An 18,365-nucleotide genomic window follows, 5' to 3' on the forward strand; every position below is an offset into this window, starting at 1 on the left:
CCTCAGCCTGCCACTGGATCCTCATTGATCAGACATGATCCCTGCAGTTTAGTAGGAATCCTTCAGTGGGGAAGGTGGAGCACCCTGGAGTAGATTAGCATATTCTTGTTTACTCATCCTAGGAGGGGGCTTCTCTTTCATTTTGTTAGGAGGAGAGAGGAGGGGGCTCAGGGGACAGTGTGGGCTTAAAGCTTATAAAGAAGGCAAAAAAAAAAAATGTTCAGCTGAAGCATCCTTTTCAAGGTGGGGGGGGGGGAAGGACTCAGCATCTCATTGTGGGATATTGGGAGGGGGTGCTCTTTAATTCCATGTCTAAGGATAATAAACTGGGGTGGGGGGAAATAGTGGAATCTACTGGATGAGGAGGAGATCAGGACACCTTGTTTGGTGAGTCCCTGTGCAGAGCAGGACAAGTTGACAAGCCCAGGAGGGATAGCACCCAAAGCTGGCAGATCGGGAGAGAGGAGAGGGGTGCAGGGGGGGGAACAGTTGGAGATGCTGCTCGGGACTTTGCTGTTGCCTCTCGGGCTCCTCTGGGCAGCCTTGGCCGGGGGCTCACACTGTGGGATGGAGGAGCGGGCGCAGCGGGCACGGAGGACTGTGCGGAAGAGCCGCAGCGTGCGCAGCGCTCAGGAGGGCTCCTGCGCTACCAGCCTGGCCCGGGGCCGCCGGTCCCTCACCAGCCTGGAACACCTGAGACTACATCATCATCGTCCTCATCAGCCGCCGCCAGAGGGGCATCAAGGGGCTGCCGAGCCCGTGCCCCCCGGGAGAGCTCTGTATTTCACGGGGCACGGGGACCAGCTGCGCCTGAAGGCGGGTAATGAGCTGCCAGGGGACACCTTCACCTTACAAGTTTGGCTCAAAGCCGAGGGAGGGCAGAGGTCCCCAGCAATTATCGCAGGTAAGTGCCCAATATTACTAAATCATGTCCGTGAGTGCCAGAGGGTGCAGCTACACCAGTAACATCATCGCTGCTGTTTATAAATATTGTGACTCCTAATGCAAATATTATAGTTATCCGTGGACTGAGAACTATCCGGCAGCCAAAGCTCTCAAAACAAGTCCCCTTATTAATAATCAGATTTAAAAAAAATAAATTACGACCATGCAGATGAGCAGGAGATGATGTCACTGATGGACCTCACAGCCCTCGAAAACGAACATTTAACCACATCAAGATAATTTCTGGTGGTACAATTTAGGCTAAGTTCCCACGGTGATGTTGTGCATTTTCTGTATTAAAAATACGTAGCGCTCAGAAAGAATCTCACCAAAAACGCATTGTGGAAACGTAGCCCCCCCCACCCCCCAAAGTGTAGTAAATGTAGCCATAAGGCGGTTTATCCAATGTTTGCATGCGTCTTAGCCCCTGCAGAGAGCTGCTGCGTCCTCATGTTTGTGAGAATGACAGGCTGACGTCATCCGTACACATCAGGATTAAAGCAATACGTTAAGTCAGTTGTCAATGTCCGCCCGTCTCGTTACACGTGCGACCATCTTTAGTTTACGAGGGTATTGTAAAAAAAAAAAAAAAAAGTTTCATCCGAACTGCAAGGGCAGGTGCAGGACGCTTCATGTCAGAGCCGGAGAAAGGAACGTCCTCTAAGACATTAGTAGGGTTCACGTTAGGGATGCAGGACAAAGCATCACAGGCTTGGCAACTTTCTAACTTGGAAACTTGATAAGACTTTTGCTGTAATTTGGGGGAATGTCTGGAATGCTGATCTTTCGCAGAGGGGTCTGTTTTGTTGCAGTCTCCCCAGCCTGTGTGGTAATGTAGATTGTAGTTCTGAAATAACTCAACCAACACAGGTGGATAAAAGCTTAAAAACATCCATGCCGTCGAAACTGTAGAGACTCCAAAACTTGGCCAAAATAACCCTCTAATTTTTCGATCGGCGCACGGAATTAACTAAGTGTCTCATAAATGTGAAACGTTCCAAACGATGCGCACGGCCAAGTACGTTCAACGAGCCTCGTGACGTGCTGCCAAGTACAAGTTATCATTACGGATCACGACCTATCATTACGATTCTATAGAATCTGGAATATCGGTGCCACGAATTACTCCCTTTAATTGATATTGATCGTGATCAGCACAAGTGATGAAGCTGCGGTGAACGACCTTAGTACGAGACCCGATGAAAGACGACCGGTTATGTCGTTGATTAGTCAAACCCGAACATGATTACTTCATCTTTGATGTTCTTCGGCTTTTCATGTGAGTGTAAAAGAATGTGCGTGGATGACAGCGACGGGGCTGTTATTCTATTTACAGTATAAACATACAGACGTCGTGTGTACACTGGCAAACGCAGACCTCGGAGCGGGTTCTTGGTTAGTAGGAGGTGTGAGGAGGGAAATCCTGGATTTTCCACAAAAAAAAAAAAAAACAGCCAACATATAGCTTCCTTTGATGAGAACGGAGTTTGGAAGTCGTACTCTTTCGGCGTTTCCATTACGTTGAAGTGTTTGCACCAGACATAAACAATGTGATTGTTAGTAGACCTTGCCGGACTGTGACTGACGAGTGAAAGTGAATGTTATCTGCTGGGCTGAAAGACATGGATGTCATTTAGATATTATTCCTCCTGGCTCTTTGAGTCAAGAGTTAAACATCAGTTGTACGAAGCATAGTACTACATCCTACGTAGAACATTAGATCTTGTTTCTACTACGACTACTATCAGGAATAATAACAATAACAAGAGTCACGATCATGAATGATGCCAACCGGTCCACCAAAGCCAATGTTTCAATCTTAAAACACCAAAGTTAATTTTTTATCAAATATCTTAGATGTGTAAGGAGACTTCATTCTAGATGAATATTATTACATTTGGGTGGCAGCTATGGGTGGTGCCCCTGTGTGGGTGGGAAAGTTATAACGTTGGGGTGGGGGACGTCTTACCTCATGAGGGTATGATGACCCAGGAGTGTAATCATAACCAGGTTTAGCAGCGTGAACAAACACATGGTTTTCTTCCGAGCACTGAAGATTTACCATACCCGTGTAAATAGGGCCATGCATTTTGCTTGGGGCACCATGTTCAATATGTTGATTCTTTGCTTCTGTCCATTATTATTATTTTCTTTTTTTTCTTTTTCCGGATTATTTGGACCACACTTATCAACTACTAAGTTACTGTGTCGAGCAAGAGTTTTGTTTTGTGAAGCTGAATTCGGTAGTTGTGATAATTATAATTGTTGTCAGCTGTACTTTGGCACGGATCTGATCGGAGCGTACAAGTTGAACTCGAATGATCTCGAGTGTCTGCTACGTATTATCTGAAAAAGATTCATAATTCGAGCGTGCCTTGGGTGAAAAAGTGATTAGTCTATGGATAATGTGCTAATTTTGTACCGCTGACGGTATACACGGAGCGCGTGGAGCTGACGCCACGTCATGGAACACTGTCAGTAGCCATGGGACTTGGTTCCTTAAAGGGAACATGTCAGCTCCGGATTTCCTATGTAGGAAAATCAGAACATGCTAAAAGTGATCATTAGAGAAAGCAGCATTGGTAACGCCCTGCATCCTTCTACTTTACAGTCATCGGGGTGGAGCGTAGCACGGTTGGAGAACACTGCTGTGCTGCACCCTGCCCTGAAGACTGGAAAGGAGAAGGGCGCCACACCCGGGATGGATATACCATTAGTCCAAGAGGTAATGGGGCACACATTCATCTCCAAAGTAGGTAGAATTTTGACTTATGATGAGCTATTGGGCTGCAAAGGGCACATATATTGTTCCTGTTCTGTCGTTGTCCGCTCCTGTGCAGCACAGAATAATCACGGCTGTTCTCCAATCATGCCCAACATGTGAATATTCTGAGCGGGATGCTAATAAATGGGCATGATTGGAGAGCAGCCATGATTACTTATGCTGTTCAGGAGCGGGCACAGATGGAAGAAGACACAGACTGTTCTGTGCTGGGCCCTGCAATGATGACTGGAAAGAAGCACGGTGCAGTACAGAGCAATCATGGCTGTTCTTTCTTCAGTCATGCCCTCTGTTCTGTTGATTGACGTCCCACTCAGCCTGTGAATGTGATGAGTTGGATGCCAAGCAGTTGAACAGTTGGCAAGATTGGAGAAGAACTGTAGCTGCTCCATGCTGTGCCCTCACCTGATGACTGGAAAGAAGCTGGGCGCAGCACAGAGTAGTCATGGCTCTTCTCCAGTCATGCCCATTGTTCAATTGATTGACATCCCGCTTAGTTTATTCACAGCCTGAGCAGGACGCTAATGATTGAGCATGATTGGAGAGCAGCCATGACTGTTCTGTGCTGCACCCTGCCCAGATGACTGGAATGGAGCAGGGCGCAGCACAGACCGGTCAAACTTCTTCTTTCTCCAATCAAGCCCACTGTTCTTTTGATTGATGTAACGCTCAACCTGAGAATACACTGAGCGGGACGTCAATCAGTAGAACAGTGGTCATGATTGGAGAAGAACTGTAACTGCTCTGTGCTTTGCCCTGACACAACTGACCAAATGACAGGAATGGACCTGGGCATAGCGCAAATAAAACATTGTGTTCTCCTTCCACCCTTCCACCTGTCACAGACATGATCTGATAGCTAATTATCACTTCTAAGATGCTCTTCTTTTTCTTACGTAGGGAATCTGGTCCTGACATGTTGCCTTTGAGCCGCGCGCTGAGTGTAGCCTCGCCATCCATGTAGATAAGGATTGCTGATACCTGGGATAAAATCATAAAATTAGGACTGTGGAAGTAGAGCGAATAGGATTTTTGGTGTCCCATCTGTATAAAGATTCATTTCGGCACTCATCACCACTGCCATGAGGGAAGACAGTAGTGGTCGGATTAGTGGATATCCCTCATGTGACGTCAGCTTTCTTGGTATAGGTATGAGTATGTTAATGGGTGGTTATTACTTTAATAAAAGAGCAGGGCTGAGGCATTTTTTGAAGTTTATATCATATATTTTCAGGTTTCAACCAACACTTATTCATGTTACAGTAGGATAAAAATACACAAGTCCATCAAGTTTAATATTTCTAAATCAGTTGTTCATTATAGATTGCCAGATTTATTATAACTCTCAAAACTACTTGATTGGGATCAGCCCTTTTTTCAACGCACCACTCCATAGGGATTTTTTTATTTTAACACTTGTAATCTAAGGTTCCTTCTAGTCTGATGCTTATTTGCTACCTTCTTTCCCTTCCATTGCTGCTGTTTCCACCGGTTTCCAGCTGGTTGTGATTTACCAGATCGATTAAGTCATTTATGGAGCAAGCCAGAGGTCTCAACTCAACACTAGTCTGTAAGGACCTTTTTCTGGCTCTCATAGACTTGCATTGAGAGCTTGTGATGTAAATTATGACTTCTGGACAGGCAGACGTTGTGGTCAAAAGATGGCATCCATCCGAGGTGTGATGTGGCGCTGGAAAAATGTGAAGTATAAGACCGAGGGAAGGGACCTTACATTTCTCCAATCCTGAAATATAACAAAATACTGGAGTGGCGCTCTACAGTGGCTTGTGAAATTATTCACCCCCTTGGCATTTTTCGTGTTTTGCTACCTTACATCCTGGAATGTCCCTTTTTTGAGGGTTCGCATCAGTTCATGTAAAGAACAAGCCTACAAATGTGAATATTTGGTTTTCGCTTTATTGTGAAGCAAATAACAAATCGGATAAAATAACGGAAAACTTTGGTGTGCATAACTGTTCACCCCCCTAAAGTCAGTACTCTGTAGAGCCTCCTGTTGTGGTAATTATAGCTGCAAGTAGCTTTTTATAAGTCTCTATAAGATTTCAACATCAGGCCACTGAGATTTTTACCCATTCCTCAAGGCAGCACTGCTCCTGCTCCTTCACGTTACATGATTTCCTTCGGTCAATAGCAATCTTCAAGTCCGACCACAGATTCTCAGCTGGATTAAGGTCTGTTCTTTGACTTGGCCACTCCAGAACACTTACACGTATCCCCTTAAACCATTTCAGTGTTGCTTTAGCAGTACGCTTTGGTCATTGTCTTGTTGGAAGGTGAACCTCTGTGCCAGTCTCAAATCTCTAATAGACTGAAACAGGTTCTGCTCAAGAATATCCCTGTATTTTGCACCATCCAGCTTCCCTTCAACTCTGACCATTTTCTCTGTCCCTGCTTCAGAAAAACATCCTCACAGCATGATGCTACCACCGCCATGTTTCACTGTAGAGATTGTGTTCTTGGGGTGATGACCTGTGTTGGTTTAGCACTAGATGTAGCGTTTAGCTTGGTGGCCAAACAGTTAAATTTCTATCTCATCTGACCATAGCACCTCCCTCCATATATTTGGGGAGTCTCCCACATGTCTTTTGGCAAACTCAAAACAAGCCTTACAATTTTTGTGTGTAAGTAAAGGCTTTTCTCTGCCCACTCTTCCATAAAGGCCACCTGTATGGAGTGTACGGCTTATTGTGGTCATATGGGCAGATACTCCAGTCTCTGCTTGATAACTGCAGCTCCTTAAGGGTTACTTTTGGTCTGTCCTGCCTCTCTAATTAACTTTGCCCGGGTTGAGAGTTTTGGTGGGTGGCCCTCTCTTGGCTGGTTTGTTATGGCACTTGTTCTTTCCATTTGTTGATACTGGATTTGATGGTTCTTCTGGGGATCATCAGAAATTGGGATTTTTTTTATAACCCATCACTGACTTGTACTTCTCAACAACTTTGTCCTTGAATTGTTTGGAGATCTCATTGGGCTTCATAGAATTTTTGGTAAGTGTTGGTTCTTGTTAATGGTGGTGTTTGGAGATCTCCTTGGTCTTCATGGTGTTTGGAAATCTTCTTGGTCATCATGGTGTTGTTTGGAGATCTCCTTGGTCTTCATGGTGTTGTTTGGAGATCTCCTTTGTCTTCATGGTGTTATTTGGAGATCTCCTTGGACTTCATGGTGTTGTTTGGAGATCACCACTAATAATAAGAGGCACCACTAACCGGTGTTTGGTTAGTGGTGCCTCTTGTTATTGGTGTTGCAGTCTCTGTGGCCTTTCAGAAAAGGAAAAGTGTATTTACAGGCAGACATGTGACACTTAGGGTGCACACAGGAGATGTCATTTGACTAAGTATGGGACTTATGAAGGTAATTGCTTGCATCAGAAATTTTTTGGACCTTCATTGCAAAAGAGATGAATACATATTCACGTGCCAGTTTTTAGTTATTTGATGCCATGAATTTAATTCATGCCTATATTTTTCTCATTTCACTTCACCAACTTAGACTAGTGCACAAATCGGATTACAAAAATATTTAAACACAGGTTTGTAATGTAACAAAATAGGTAAAATTCCAAGAAGGTGAATATTTTTGCAAACCACTGTAAATACTATTATTGTTCCTGCCAATGCAACCTCTTGTGGTACAGAATTTCATAGTAGGAATACTCTAACTGTAAATAACACTTTCATTTACTTCTAAGGGTGATTATACATATGAGTTTGCTGTTGACCTAAAGCTTTGTTTCGCTGTATCTCCTGATTACTCCATGTGAACTCCATAGCACTAAAGGTACCTTCACACATAACGATTTCGTTAACGATATCGTTGCATTTTGTGACGTAGCAACGATATCGTTAACGAAATCGTTATGCATGACAGCGACCAACGATCAGGCCCCTGCTGGGAGATCGTTGGTCGCTGGGAATGATCAGGACCTTTTTTTCGTCGCTGATCACCCGCTGTCATCGTTGAATCGGCATGTGTGACGCCGATCCAGTGATGTGTTCACTGGTAACCAGGGTAAATATCGGGTTACTAAGCGCAGGGCCGCGCTTAGTAACCCGATACTTACCCTGGTTACCATTGTAAAAGTAAAAAAAAAAAAAACAGTACATACTCACATTCTGATGTCTGTCACGTCCCCCACCGTCAGCTTCCCTGCACTGTGTCAGTGCCGGCCGGCCGTAAAGCAGAGCACAGCGGTGATGTCACCGCTCTGCTTTATGGCCGGCGCTTACACAGTGCAGGGAAGCTGACGGCGGGGGACGTGACAGACATCGGAATGTGAGTATGTGTTTTTTTTTTTTACTTTTACAATGGTAACCAGGGTAAATATCGGCCACACAACGACTTACCAACGATCACGGCCAGGTCGTATCGCTGGTCGTGATCGTTGGTAAATCGTTTAGTGTAACGGTACCTTTAGCCAAGCATTCATTTATATGCTTTCAGTGGTGAGAAAAGAGAAAGCTGCTGCTAGACATCGCTGGCGGTGGCTTATCTTCACTGATTACAAAAGGATTTGAACTGTCCAATTGAGTGTTGAAAGAGTTAGAAGATCTGAAACGTCAGATATTAAGTCGATCCTTTGGTTCGACCAACCTTAATCTAATGTGTATTTATTTAGACATCTTTTTATCAATCTTTTTTCCAAGCTATACAAGCATATTTTAATAGGCTTTCTATCTCACTTAATAATTATGTTGCCGCCCTTGAACCCACGTTATATTTCCCATACATTTTCTCATATGTGGAACACAAAACTGAATCCCATGTTCAATATGTGGTCTTACAAGTGATTTATAGAGGACTAGTAATAATACATTGGGATCCCAGGTTTTTATTTATCTCTTTTATGCTGTAAAGTCTTGTTTGCTTTTGTTGCTGCTGCCTGACATTGAGTGATGCTGATTAGTTTACTAGTAACCAAACTACCCAAGTCCTTCTCCTGCTCTTTTGTCCCCAATTTTAGATGGAAACTGAATGGCAATAAACCTAACTACTTTTTTCTAATGTAGGGGAAAAGCCAGAGAAAACCTACCCATAAACAAATCAAAGTACAATTTCCCCTTGACTGAATTCTAAAAGCCACCATACACATTAGATTAAATGGGACAAACCTGCTGATTTTATCAGGATCAACCGACCATCTCGTGTGTGGGAGCCTAACGACTGTCCCCTGGTAAATTATTGCCGTAGATATAAGGATTGGGCATCTAGAATTCAATCGCTCAATCCTTCTGTTCGGCAAGGAGATAAGCTCGTACTAGATTATTCTGGAAGCTAATCCCTCATTGAGAGCACAGGGATCCTCGGTTTATGGAGGAGTTGGGAGGGATCGCTGTCTGATGAACTATAGTTTGATCAACAGCTATTTAATGTGTACGGTTAATGCAGAACCCTACGTTCCAAATGGTGGCCAACATGTTTAGCAATATGCCCTAGAATTTGCAAATGGCCACATTGGCATTTCTTGTCCTATTGAATAGAGATGGCTGAACCCGAACAGTAAAGTTCGGCATCCATACCGAACACTTACTGTTCAAGCACGGACACTGAACATGGACATCACCAAGAAGTCCGTGTTACTTTTCGGTTTGGCTGCTCGAACAACATGTGTTTGTTGTGATGTCATGTGTATGGCAGCGCAGCAAACACCGCTTCTGATCGGCGGTGAAATCATCCACACCGGTCAGAGAGCCGCGGTTCCCATGCTGTCAGAAGACAGGGTCAGTGCTCTGCTGTGGTTGGAGGCATAAAGTTTACCTCCGGTCACTGGTGTCAGCTGATGGGACTACAGCTCCCATCATCCGACACCTGCTGTCGCTAATAAGAGCGAGAGCGGGAGCGGTGGATGGGAGTATTCATCAGCAGCTCATACTCTGTAAATAAATAATTAAAAAAAAATCCGGTGTGGGTGTTAGGGGTCGAGTTCCCACCTCTGTACAGGGGGAATCTCGGGCCATCTCCACTGCGGTCTCCCATTCTTCTCCTGCCGCAGTGGAGTCTGCTAAGCGGAGACGTCGGTCCCAGCGTCTCCCTCAGTCTGACTCTGGGCAAAAGGTTACTGCAGCCATTCCAGCTTCTGCCATTGTAGCCAGTACTGGGCAGCGGCGAGCAGATGTTTTTGGGACTAAGTCCTGCTTTCCCCCTTCTGAGCATGCCCAGGGTAAGATCTCTCGTTGGAGATCAAGGGTCACATGCTTGGATACTGCAGCTAATCCCATTGGTCCTCTAGGAAGGTCCTGAAGGTGATCAACTTCTGTGGCTGACTCCCATTGGTCCTTCTGGTAAGGTCCTGTACTTGCTGCAGCTGTATAAGGTGGGCATGACCGCACGGCCATGCGCTAGTATCAATCCAAGTTATGTGCTTTGCGCCAGTGTGGTTATGTGCGATTGTATTCAGGCATTCGGCTGAAATAAGCCCCTAGAATACTGGCACCTCCGGTGAGGAGATTGTGTGTTTGTATTCAGGGACCCGGCTGAAATAAGCCCCTAGAATACCGGCACCTGCGGTGAGGAGATTGTGTGTTTGCATGACCACTGACTGCTATCAGTTCGGCAGTTGGCTTGTGCTCCTGTAAGTCTAACAGGGTGCAGTGTTTTCCTTTCTCAGCTACTCTGTGAAGTAACAGAGCTAGCCAATACCGCTAAATAGTGCCACCCTTTACCAGCAGCAGGTTCCTACTGCACGGTGGACCCCGGGCTGTGAACGCACCAATAATAATAAACATCTATATTTACTCGTTGCGTTCCACTAGCCCTAACAGAATACTAGCACCAGGGTCTGGCTAGTAAATGGCGGACGATCAGCGTCTACAGCGGTACATCCAGCAGCTGGAGGGCAGGTTGGCGGCTCTAGAATGCACAGCCTCAGCTGTGGATGTTACAGCAGTCTCTGTTCAGGCTGCGAGCGTAGCTGCAGCCAGTTTGTCCTCTGCCACCCCTGGTCCGACTTTATCCCATCTCCCACTTCCAGACAAGTTTGCTGAGACAGTAAGCTATGTCAGGCATTCGTGAATCAGTGCTCCATACATCTAGAGCTCCTGGCTACACGTTTTCCTGAAAGTGGGAATTAAATTATCCCTTTTGTCGGGCAGGGCGCTGGAGTGGGCAAAGCCGCTGTGGAAGCGTGATGATCGTGTGGTGCAGAGTGCTCCTCTCTTCCTGGATGCTCTGAAACAGGTCTTTTTGGGACCTTGTGTCACCCACGATACCGCGCTCCAATTGTTGGCAATTGCACAGCGTTCATCCATGGTCAGCCAGTTCGCCGTCCAATTCCGGACTCTGGCCTCTGAGCTGGAGTGGCCGAATAAATTCCTTATTCTGGTGTTCTGGAAAGGACTGGCAGACCATGTGAAGGACACCTTGGCCACCAGGGAGATTCCTGCCGCACTGGAGGAGCTCATTTCATTTAACGAGTGGAGGTTAGAGCTGACCCAGTGTAGGCAGAGGTTTCGGCTGGCTCCCACCTTCGCCAGACCTCTAGAATTTTCCGTTCAGGCGTCCGACTCCCATGAGGCCATGGAGGTTTCTCGAGCGGGACCAAAGTCTCAGACCACTCGAGTACCCGTGGTTTGTAAAAATTTCCTGCAGCTAGGACATTATGCCAATAAATGTCCACAGCAGTTGGGAAATGATCGCGTCTAGTAACCATTGGAGGAGGTTCACTAGACACAGCGGCATTTTCCTCCAAGCTGTCCTTTAAAGGGACAATCACATTGGGCTCATCCACTCTAACAGTCGAATTTTGTGTGGACTCTGGAGCAGAGGGGAATTTCATGTCCTCTGCTTTTGCTCTGCGCCATGCAATACCTCTGGTGATGCTCGCCAAACCGGTGACTGTTAGAGTAGTAAATGGATCGACACTTCGCTCACAAATCACACACCAGACTGTCCCTTTCACGTTATCCATGTCCCCTTCCCACCAGGAGATTATTTCCCTTCCTGTCATTCCCGAGGGAATGGACGAGATTCTGCTGTAAATACCCTGGCTCAGTTTCCACTCCCCACATATTGAGTGGACCTCTGGGAGGATATTGGGTTGGAGTGAATCATGTAAGGGCTGATGTGTGAGGGAGTGCGTTCAGGTTTCCACTTCCAAGATACCCATAGATCTTTCTTCCCTTCCTAAGTGCTATTGGTCCTATGCAGACGTGTTCTTCAAAAGGGCTGCGGAGACCCTTCCGCCTCACCGCCCCTATGACTGTCCTATTGATCTCATGACTGGAGCAGAACCTCCTCGGGGACGGGTCTATACCCTCTCTCTCCTGGAAACGGAGGCTATGTCCCAATACATCCAGGAGAATTTGGCAAGAGGGTTCATTAGGAAGTCAGTGTCACCTGCAGGGGTGGGGTTCTTCTTCGTGCAGAAGAAGAATGGAGAATTACGTCCATGCATAGATTACAGGGGTCTTAACGCCATCGCCGTTAAGAATAAGTATCTGTTGCCCCTGACTTCTGAGCTCTTTGATAGGCTGCGGGGAGCAAGGGTTATTTACCAAATTAGATCTGCGGGGTGCTTAGAACCTGATTCGCATCCGTGAGGGGGACGAATGGAAGACGGCTTTTAATACCAGGGATGGGCACTATGAGTATCTGGTGATGCCCTTCGGGCTCTGTAATGCCCCAGTCGTTTTCCAAGACTTTGTTAACAATATCTTCCGGGATATGCTCTCCACCTCGGTCGTAGTCTATCTGGATAATATTCTCATCTTCTCTCAAGATATTGACTCCCACCGGAGAGATGTTGGCAGAGTCTTCGACCTCTTATGGGCAAATTCCCTCTATGCAAAGTTGGAGAAGTGTATGTTTGAGCAGGAGTCCTTACCTTTCCTGGGCTATAGCATCTCCGCCCAGGGATTGGCTATGGATCCTGCCAAACTACAGGCTGTGATGGACTGGCAAGAACCCCATTCTATTAAAGCGGTGCAGCGCTTTATGGGGTTCATTAATTACTATCGCCAGTTCATTCCCCACTTCTCAACATTAGTAGCTCCCTTGATAGCCCTCACCAAGAAGAGAGCAAGTCCCAAATTTAGGTCTGAGGAGGTCTCCAAGGCTTTCTCTTCCATTAAGTCTCATTTTCCTAGCGCTCCCATCCTACATCATCTCGATGTTGATAACCCGTTTATAATGGAGGTGGATGCCTCATCTGTTGGTGCTGGAGCAGTCCTCTTCCAAAAGGATGCTCAAGGTCGGAAGCATCCTTGCTTCTTCTTCTCCAAGACCTTCACACCAAAGGAGAGGAATTATTCCATTGGGGACAGGGAGTTACTAGCAATGAAGTTGGCCTTCTCGGAGTAGAGACATCTTTTGGAGGGGGCTCGCTTTCCCTTCCAAGTCTTCACGTACCACAAAAATTGGGTATATTTACAAACAGCCCAGCGGCTAAATTCTCGTCAGGCCAGATGGTCCTTGTTCTTCTCCCAGTTCCACTTCACCCTCCATTATCTCGCTGGGGAGAAGAACTTTCGTGCTGATGCCCTCTCTCGCTCCATTGTGTCTTCTGAGGAGGAGGAAGGGGAGCCTCTGCTTATTGTCCCTTCTGAGAGCCTGAGAACCGTAGCTCCACTTTCGCTAGAGTCAGTGCCTCCGGGCAAGACTTTTGTACCTATTAACTTGTGACCGGAGGTTCTCTCTTGGGCTCATTCGTCCAGGGTGGGTGGATATTTTGGGACATAGAGGACATCTGAGCTGCTAGCGAGGATGTACTGGTGGCCGCATATGGTCCGTGACGTCGGAGATTATATTCGGGCGTGTGTCTCCTGCACCAAAAATAAGTCTCCTTGACAACGGCAAGCTGGGTTACTTTATCCCTTGCTGGTGGCAGACAGGCCCTGGGAGATGGTCGGGATGTACTTAGTGGTGGGCTTGCCCAAGTCTTGTGGCTGTACCATCTTTTGGGTTATCACCGATCATTTTTCTAATATGGTGCACTTGGTGCCGCTTCCACGGCTACCTTCTGCACGGGCCTTGGCAGCGTTGTATATAAAACACATCTTCCTTCTACACAGTATGTCAGTGACCGGGGTCCCCAGTAGAGTTGAGCGACCTTGACCTTTTTAGAGTCGAGCCGGGTTTTGCGAAACCCGACTATGTCCAAAGTCGGGTCGAGTGAAATCGGCCGATTATGACGTAAAGTCGGGATCGACCGAAACACGAAACCCAATGCAAGTCAATGGGGCAGCATAGTCGGCAGTGAGTGGGGGCCAGGAAAACACCTAGAGTGCCCATTTTAATGTCAAAACCATCCATTCTTCTTAATGAAGCTTGTCAAGCGTAATTTACCTTAAAATAATTGGAAGGCATTTGAAATTGGGGGTCATTTGGCTAAAGTTGTGGGGGGTAGGGCTGGTTCAAGTAATTAGTGGGCCCAGTAAATCTGGACCACGTCACGGCAGTGGAGCAGGGAGAGGTAAGTATTTCAACTTTGCAAGTGCTGTGATCCTGAGCAAGCAGGGGGGGCCCACTCGTTGGCATTGGCACTGGCACAGGGCCCCTCAAAGTACAGCGGTGTGTTTGCACGGCGGGGGCGCCTCCCACCGGCAGCAACACTTTTGCGTACTATGAGAGGCCCTGTGCCAGTGACGTCGCCAACTAGTATTCCTCCCCCCACCTGATGAAGGAACCTGCACTTTCATCTGCACCTTCCTCTTTGTCCCCGTGTAAGGTGGTATGGTATGCGGGAAGAGCAACCTGACTTTCAGCAGGGTCACAATGTTGTTGTGTAGCGTGCACGGGGAATGTTGCGTTATGGGTCAATGTACCAGCAGACTCATCTATCACTGGCTGGGCAATGGGCACGATGAAGTGGAAACACAGATATAGGCCCAAAGAAGAAAGTGGGCTAAATGCAGTTCAAAATTGGTAACACAGGAATAACCAGGGGGCATTGCAGTGGAGGACAACTGGAATGAGAGGCTGACACAGAGAGTAGGGCCAAATCAGTAAGTAGTCGAAATGCAGTTCAAAATTGGCAACCGTAGTAAACAGGCGGCACAGCTTTGTTCAGTGGAGGAGAACAGCAAGGAGTGGCAGACACCGATAGTAGGCCCCAACCCAACTAGTAGGCCAAATGCAGTCTAACATTAACAACTACTTAACGAGAGGCTGAAAATGGAATTTCAGGACAGGAAACCAGGAGAACAGCAAGGAGTGGCAGACACCGATAGTAGGCCCCAAACCAACTAGTACGCCAAATGCAGTTGTTCCATTTAACCACAATTTAATGAGAGCCTGAAGATAGAAGCTCAGGAAAGGCAACCTGGGGAACACCTTGGAGTGTAACACACCATCTCTCTCCACCCCATACCCATTTTGTAGGCCTAATGCTGTGTACTTTTCTACAACTACTAAACGAGAGTCGGAAGACCGAAGCAATGGCAAGGAAACCTGGGGAACACCTTGGAGTGTAACACACCATCTCTCTCCACCCGATACCCATTTTGTAGGCCTAATGCAGTGTAGTTTTCTACAACTACTAAACGAGAGTCGGAAGATCGAAGCAATGGCGAGGAAACCTGGAGAACACCTTGGAGTGTAACACACCATCTCTCTCCACCCCATTCCCCATTTTTTAGGCCTAATGCAGCCTACTTTCCGACACCTACTAAACGAGAGCATGAAGATCGAAGCTCAGGAAAGGCAACCTGGGGAACACCTTGGAGTGTAACAACAACCTCTCTCTACACCACGGAAGGGCTGATTCTTAGGAAGGAAGGCTGTTGTAAATAAGCATTGCGCGCCCGAGGGTGATTATATTCTTATTCGGTATCTACTCACCCTCGGACGCGCCATGCTTCTTGATTTGTAATTAATGTTTATTTGCAATGTGCTTTTGACTTACTCAATTATTTTTTTAATTATTGATTTTATTAAATTAATAGTTTAACATCTTATTGGAAATAATTTAAAGGAGACGCGACAGGACAACACTCGGTGGATGCCATATCTGTGTTAACAACTCCAAAAAAACCTTTCAGTTAACTTCTTGCAGGAGAAAGTAATTGTAGCTGGTGGACCTTTTAGTACAGTTCCAGATTTTTGTTGTGTGTTTGTTTTTAATGTTAAAATGTCTGCATTTGAGATCTCAACACGATCTTATTTTTTATAATCAAAATAATTATTTTTTTATTTTAAGATGTTGGTTCAAGGGGTACACGGGCAGCAGTAGACAGGTCAGTGGAGGCCTAGTGGAAGGAGGGACCGCAGATGCGCCACTGTTTCACCCATACACAATTTGTAGGCCTAATGCAGCGTAGTTTCCAACAGCTAGTAAACGAGAGCCGGAAGATCGAAGCTCAGGAAAGGCAACCTGGGGAACACCTTGGAGTGTAACAACAACCTCTCTCTACACCACGGAAGGGCTGATTCTTAGGAAGGAAGGCTGTTGTAAATAAGCATTGCGCGCCCGAGGGTGATTATATTCTTATTCGGTATCTACTCACCCTCGGACGCGCCATGCTTCTTGATTTGTAATTAATGTTTATTTGCAATGTGCTTTTGACTTACTCAATTATTTTTTTAATTATTGATTTTATTAAATTAATAGTTTAACATCTTATTGGAAATAATTTAAAGGAGACGCGACAGGACAACACTCGGTGGATGCCATATCTGTGTTAACAACTCCAAAAAAACCTTTCAGTTAACTTCTTGCAGGAGAAAGTAATTGTAGCTGGTGGACCTTTTTAGTACAGTTCCAGATTTTTGTTGTGTGTTTGTTTTTAATGTTAAAATGTCTGCATTTGAGATCTCAACACGATCTTATTTTTTATAATCAAATTAATTTTTTAAATATTTTATTAGGTTGGTTCAAGGGGTACACGGGCCGCAGTAGACAGGTCAGTGGAGGCCTAGTGGAAGGAGTGACCGCAGACAGGCATCGAAGGCCTAAAATAATAACACATGGCTGTAGGCAATTTTAAATTGGTTCCAGGGTTACACGGGCAGCAGTGGTGTGGTCAGTGGAGGCCTAGTGGAAGGAGTGACCGCAGACAGGCATCGAAGGCCTAAAATATTAACACATGGCTGTAGGCAATTTTAAATTGGTTCCAGGGGTACTTGGGCAGCAGTGCCCTGGTCAGTGTAGTAGTAGTTGAAAGAATGTACCGCAGACAGGCATCGAAGGCCTAAAATAAAAAAATTGGGCTGGCTGTAGGCAATTTTAAATTGTTTCCAGGGTTACACGGGCAGCAGTGGTGTGGTCAGTGGAGGCCTAGTGGAAGGAGTGACCGCAGACAGGCATCGAAGGCCTAAAATAATAACACATGGCTGTAGGCAATTTTAAATTGGTTCCAGGGTTACACGGGCAGCAGTGGTGTGGTCAGTGGAGGCCTAGTGGAAGGAGTGACCGCAGACAGGCATCGACGGCCTAAAATAATCACACATGGCTGTAGGCAATTTTAAATTGGTTCCAGGGGTACACGGGCAGCAGTGGTGTGGTCAGTGGAGGCCTAGTGGAAGGAGTGACCGCAGACAGGCATCGAAGGCCTAAAATATTAACACATGGCTGTAGGCAATTTTAAATTGGTTCCAGGGGTACTTGGGCAGCAGTGCCCTGGTCAGTGTAGTAGTAGTTGAAAGAATGTACCGCAGACAGGCATCGAAGGCCTAAAATAAAAAAATTGGGCTGGCTGTAGGCAATTTTAAATTGGTTCCAGGGTTACACGGGCAGCAGTGGTGTGGTCAGTGGAGGCCTAGTGGAAGGAGTGACCGCAGACAGGCATCGAAGGCCTAAAATAATAACACATGGCTGTAGGCAATTTTAAATTGGTTCCAGGGTTACACGGGCAGCAGTGGTGTGGTCAGTGGAGGCCTAGTGGAAGGAGTGACCGCAGACAGGCATCGACGGCCTAAAATAATCACACATGGCTGTAGGCAATTTTAAATTGGTTCCAGGGTTACACGGGCAGCAGTGGTGTGGTCAGTGGAGGCCTAGTGGAAGGAGTGACCGCAGACAGGCATCGACGGCCTAAAATAATCACACATGGCTGTAGGCAATTTTAAATTGGTTCCAGGGTTACACGGGCAGCAGTGGTGTGGTCAGTGGAGGCCTAGTGGAAGGAGTGACCGCAGACAGGCATCGAAGGCCTAAAATATTAACACATGGCTGTAGGCAATTTTAAATTGGTTCCAGGGTTACACGGGCAGCAGTGGTGTGGTCAGTGGAGGCCTAGTGGAAGGAGTGACCGCAGACAGGCATCGAAGGCCTAAAATATTAACACATGGCTGTAGGCAATTTTAAATTGGTTCCAGGGTTACACGGGCAGCAGTGGTGTGGTCAGTGGAGGCCTAGTGGAAGGAGTGACCGCAGACAGGCATCGAAGGCCTAAAATAATAACACATGGCTGTAGGCAATTTTAAATTGGTTCCAGGGTTACACGGGCAGCAGTGGTGTGGTCAGTGGAGGCCTAGTGGAAGGAGTGACCGCAGACAGGCATCGACGGCCTAAAATAATCACACATGGCTGTAGGCAATTTTAAATTGGTTCCAGGGGTACACGGGCAGCAGTGGTGTGGTCAGTGGAGGCCTAGTGGAAGGAGTGACCGCAGACAGGCATCGAAGGCCTAAAATATTAACACATGGCTGTAGGCAATTTTAAATTGGTTCCAGGGTTACACGGGCA

General features: G+C 46.5%; 1 protein-coding gene across 1 annotated transcript in view; it reads left to right on the forward strand.

Annotated features, from left to right (window-relative positions):
• The first annotated feature begins 361 nt into the window (after window positions 1–361).
• The window catches only part of PAPPA (pappalysin 1), a 447,251-nt gene continuing 429,247 nt past the window's right edge, over window positions 362–18,365 (forward strand). Inside the window, exon 1 of the mRNA XM_069748556.1 lies at window positions 362–904. Coding sequence (XP_069604657.1) covers window positions 496–904 — 409 coding nt within the window. The 5' untranslated portion in view covers window positions 362–495. The remainder of the gene's footprint in view (window positions 905–18,365) is intronic.

Source organism: Ranitomeya imitator, chromosome 2, assembly GCF_032444005.1.
Source record: "Ranitomeya imitator isolate aRanImi1 chromosome 2, aRanImi1.pri, whole genome shotgun sequence".
In the NCBI taxonomy this organism is placed as follows: domain Eukaryota; kingdom Metazoa; phylum Chordata; class Amphibia; order Anura; family Dendrobatidae; genus Ranitomeya; species Ranitomeya imitator.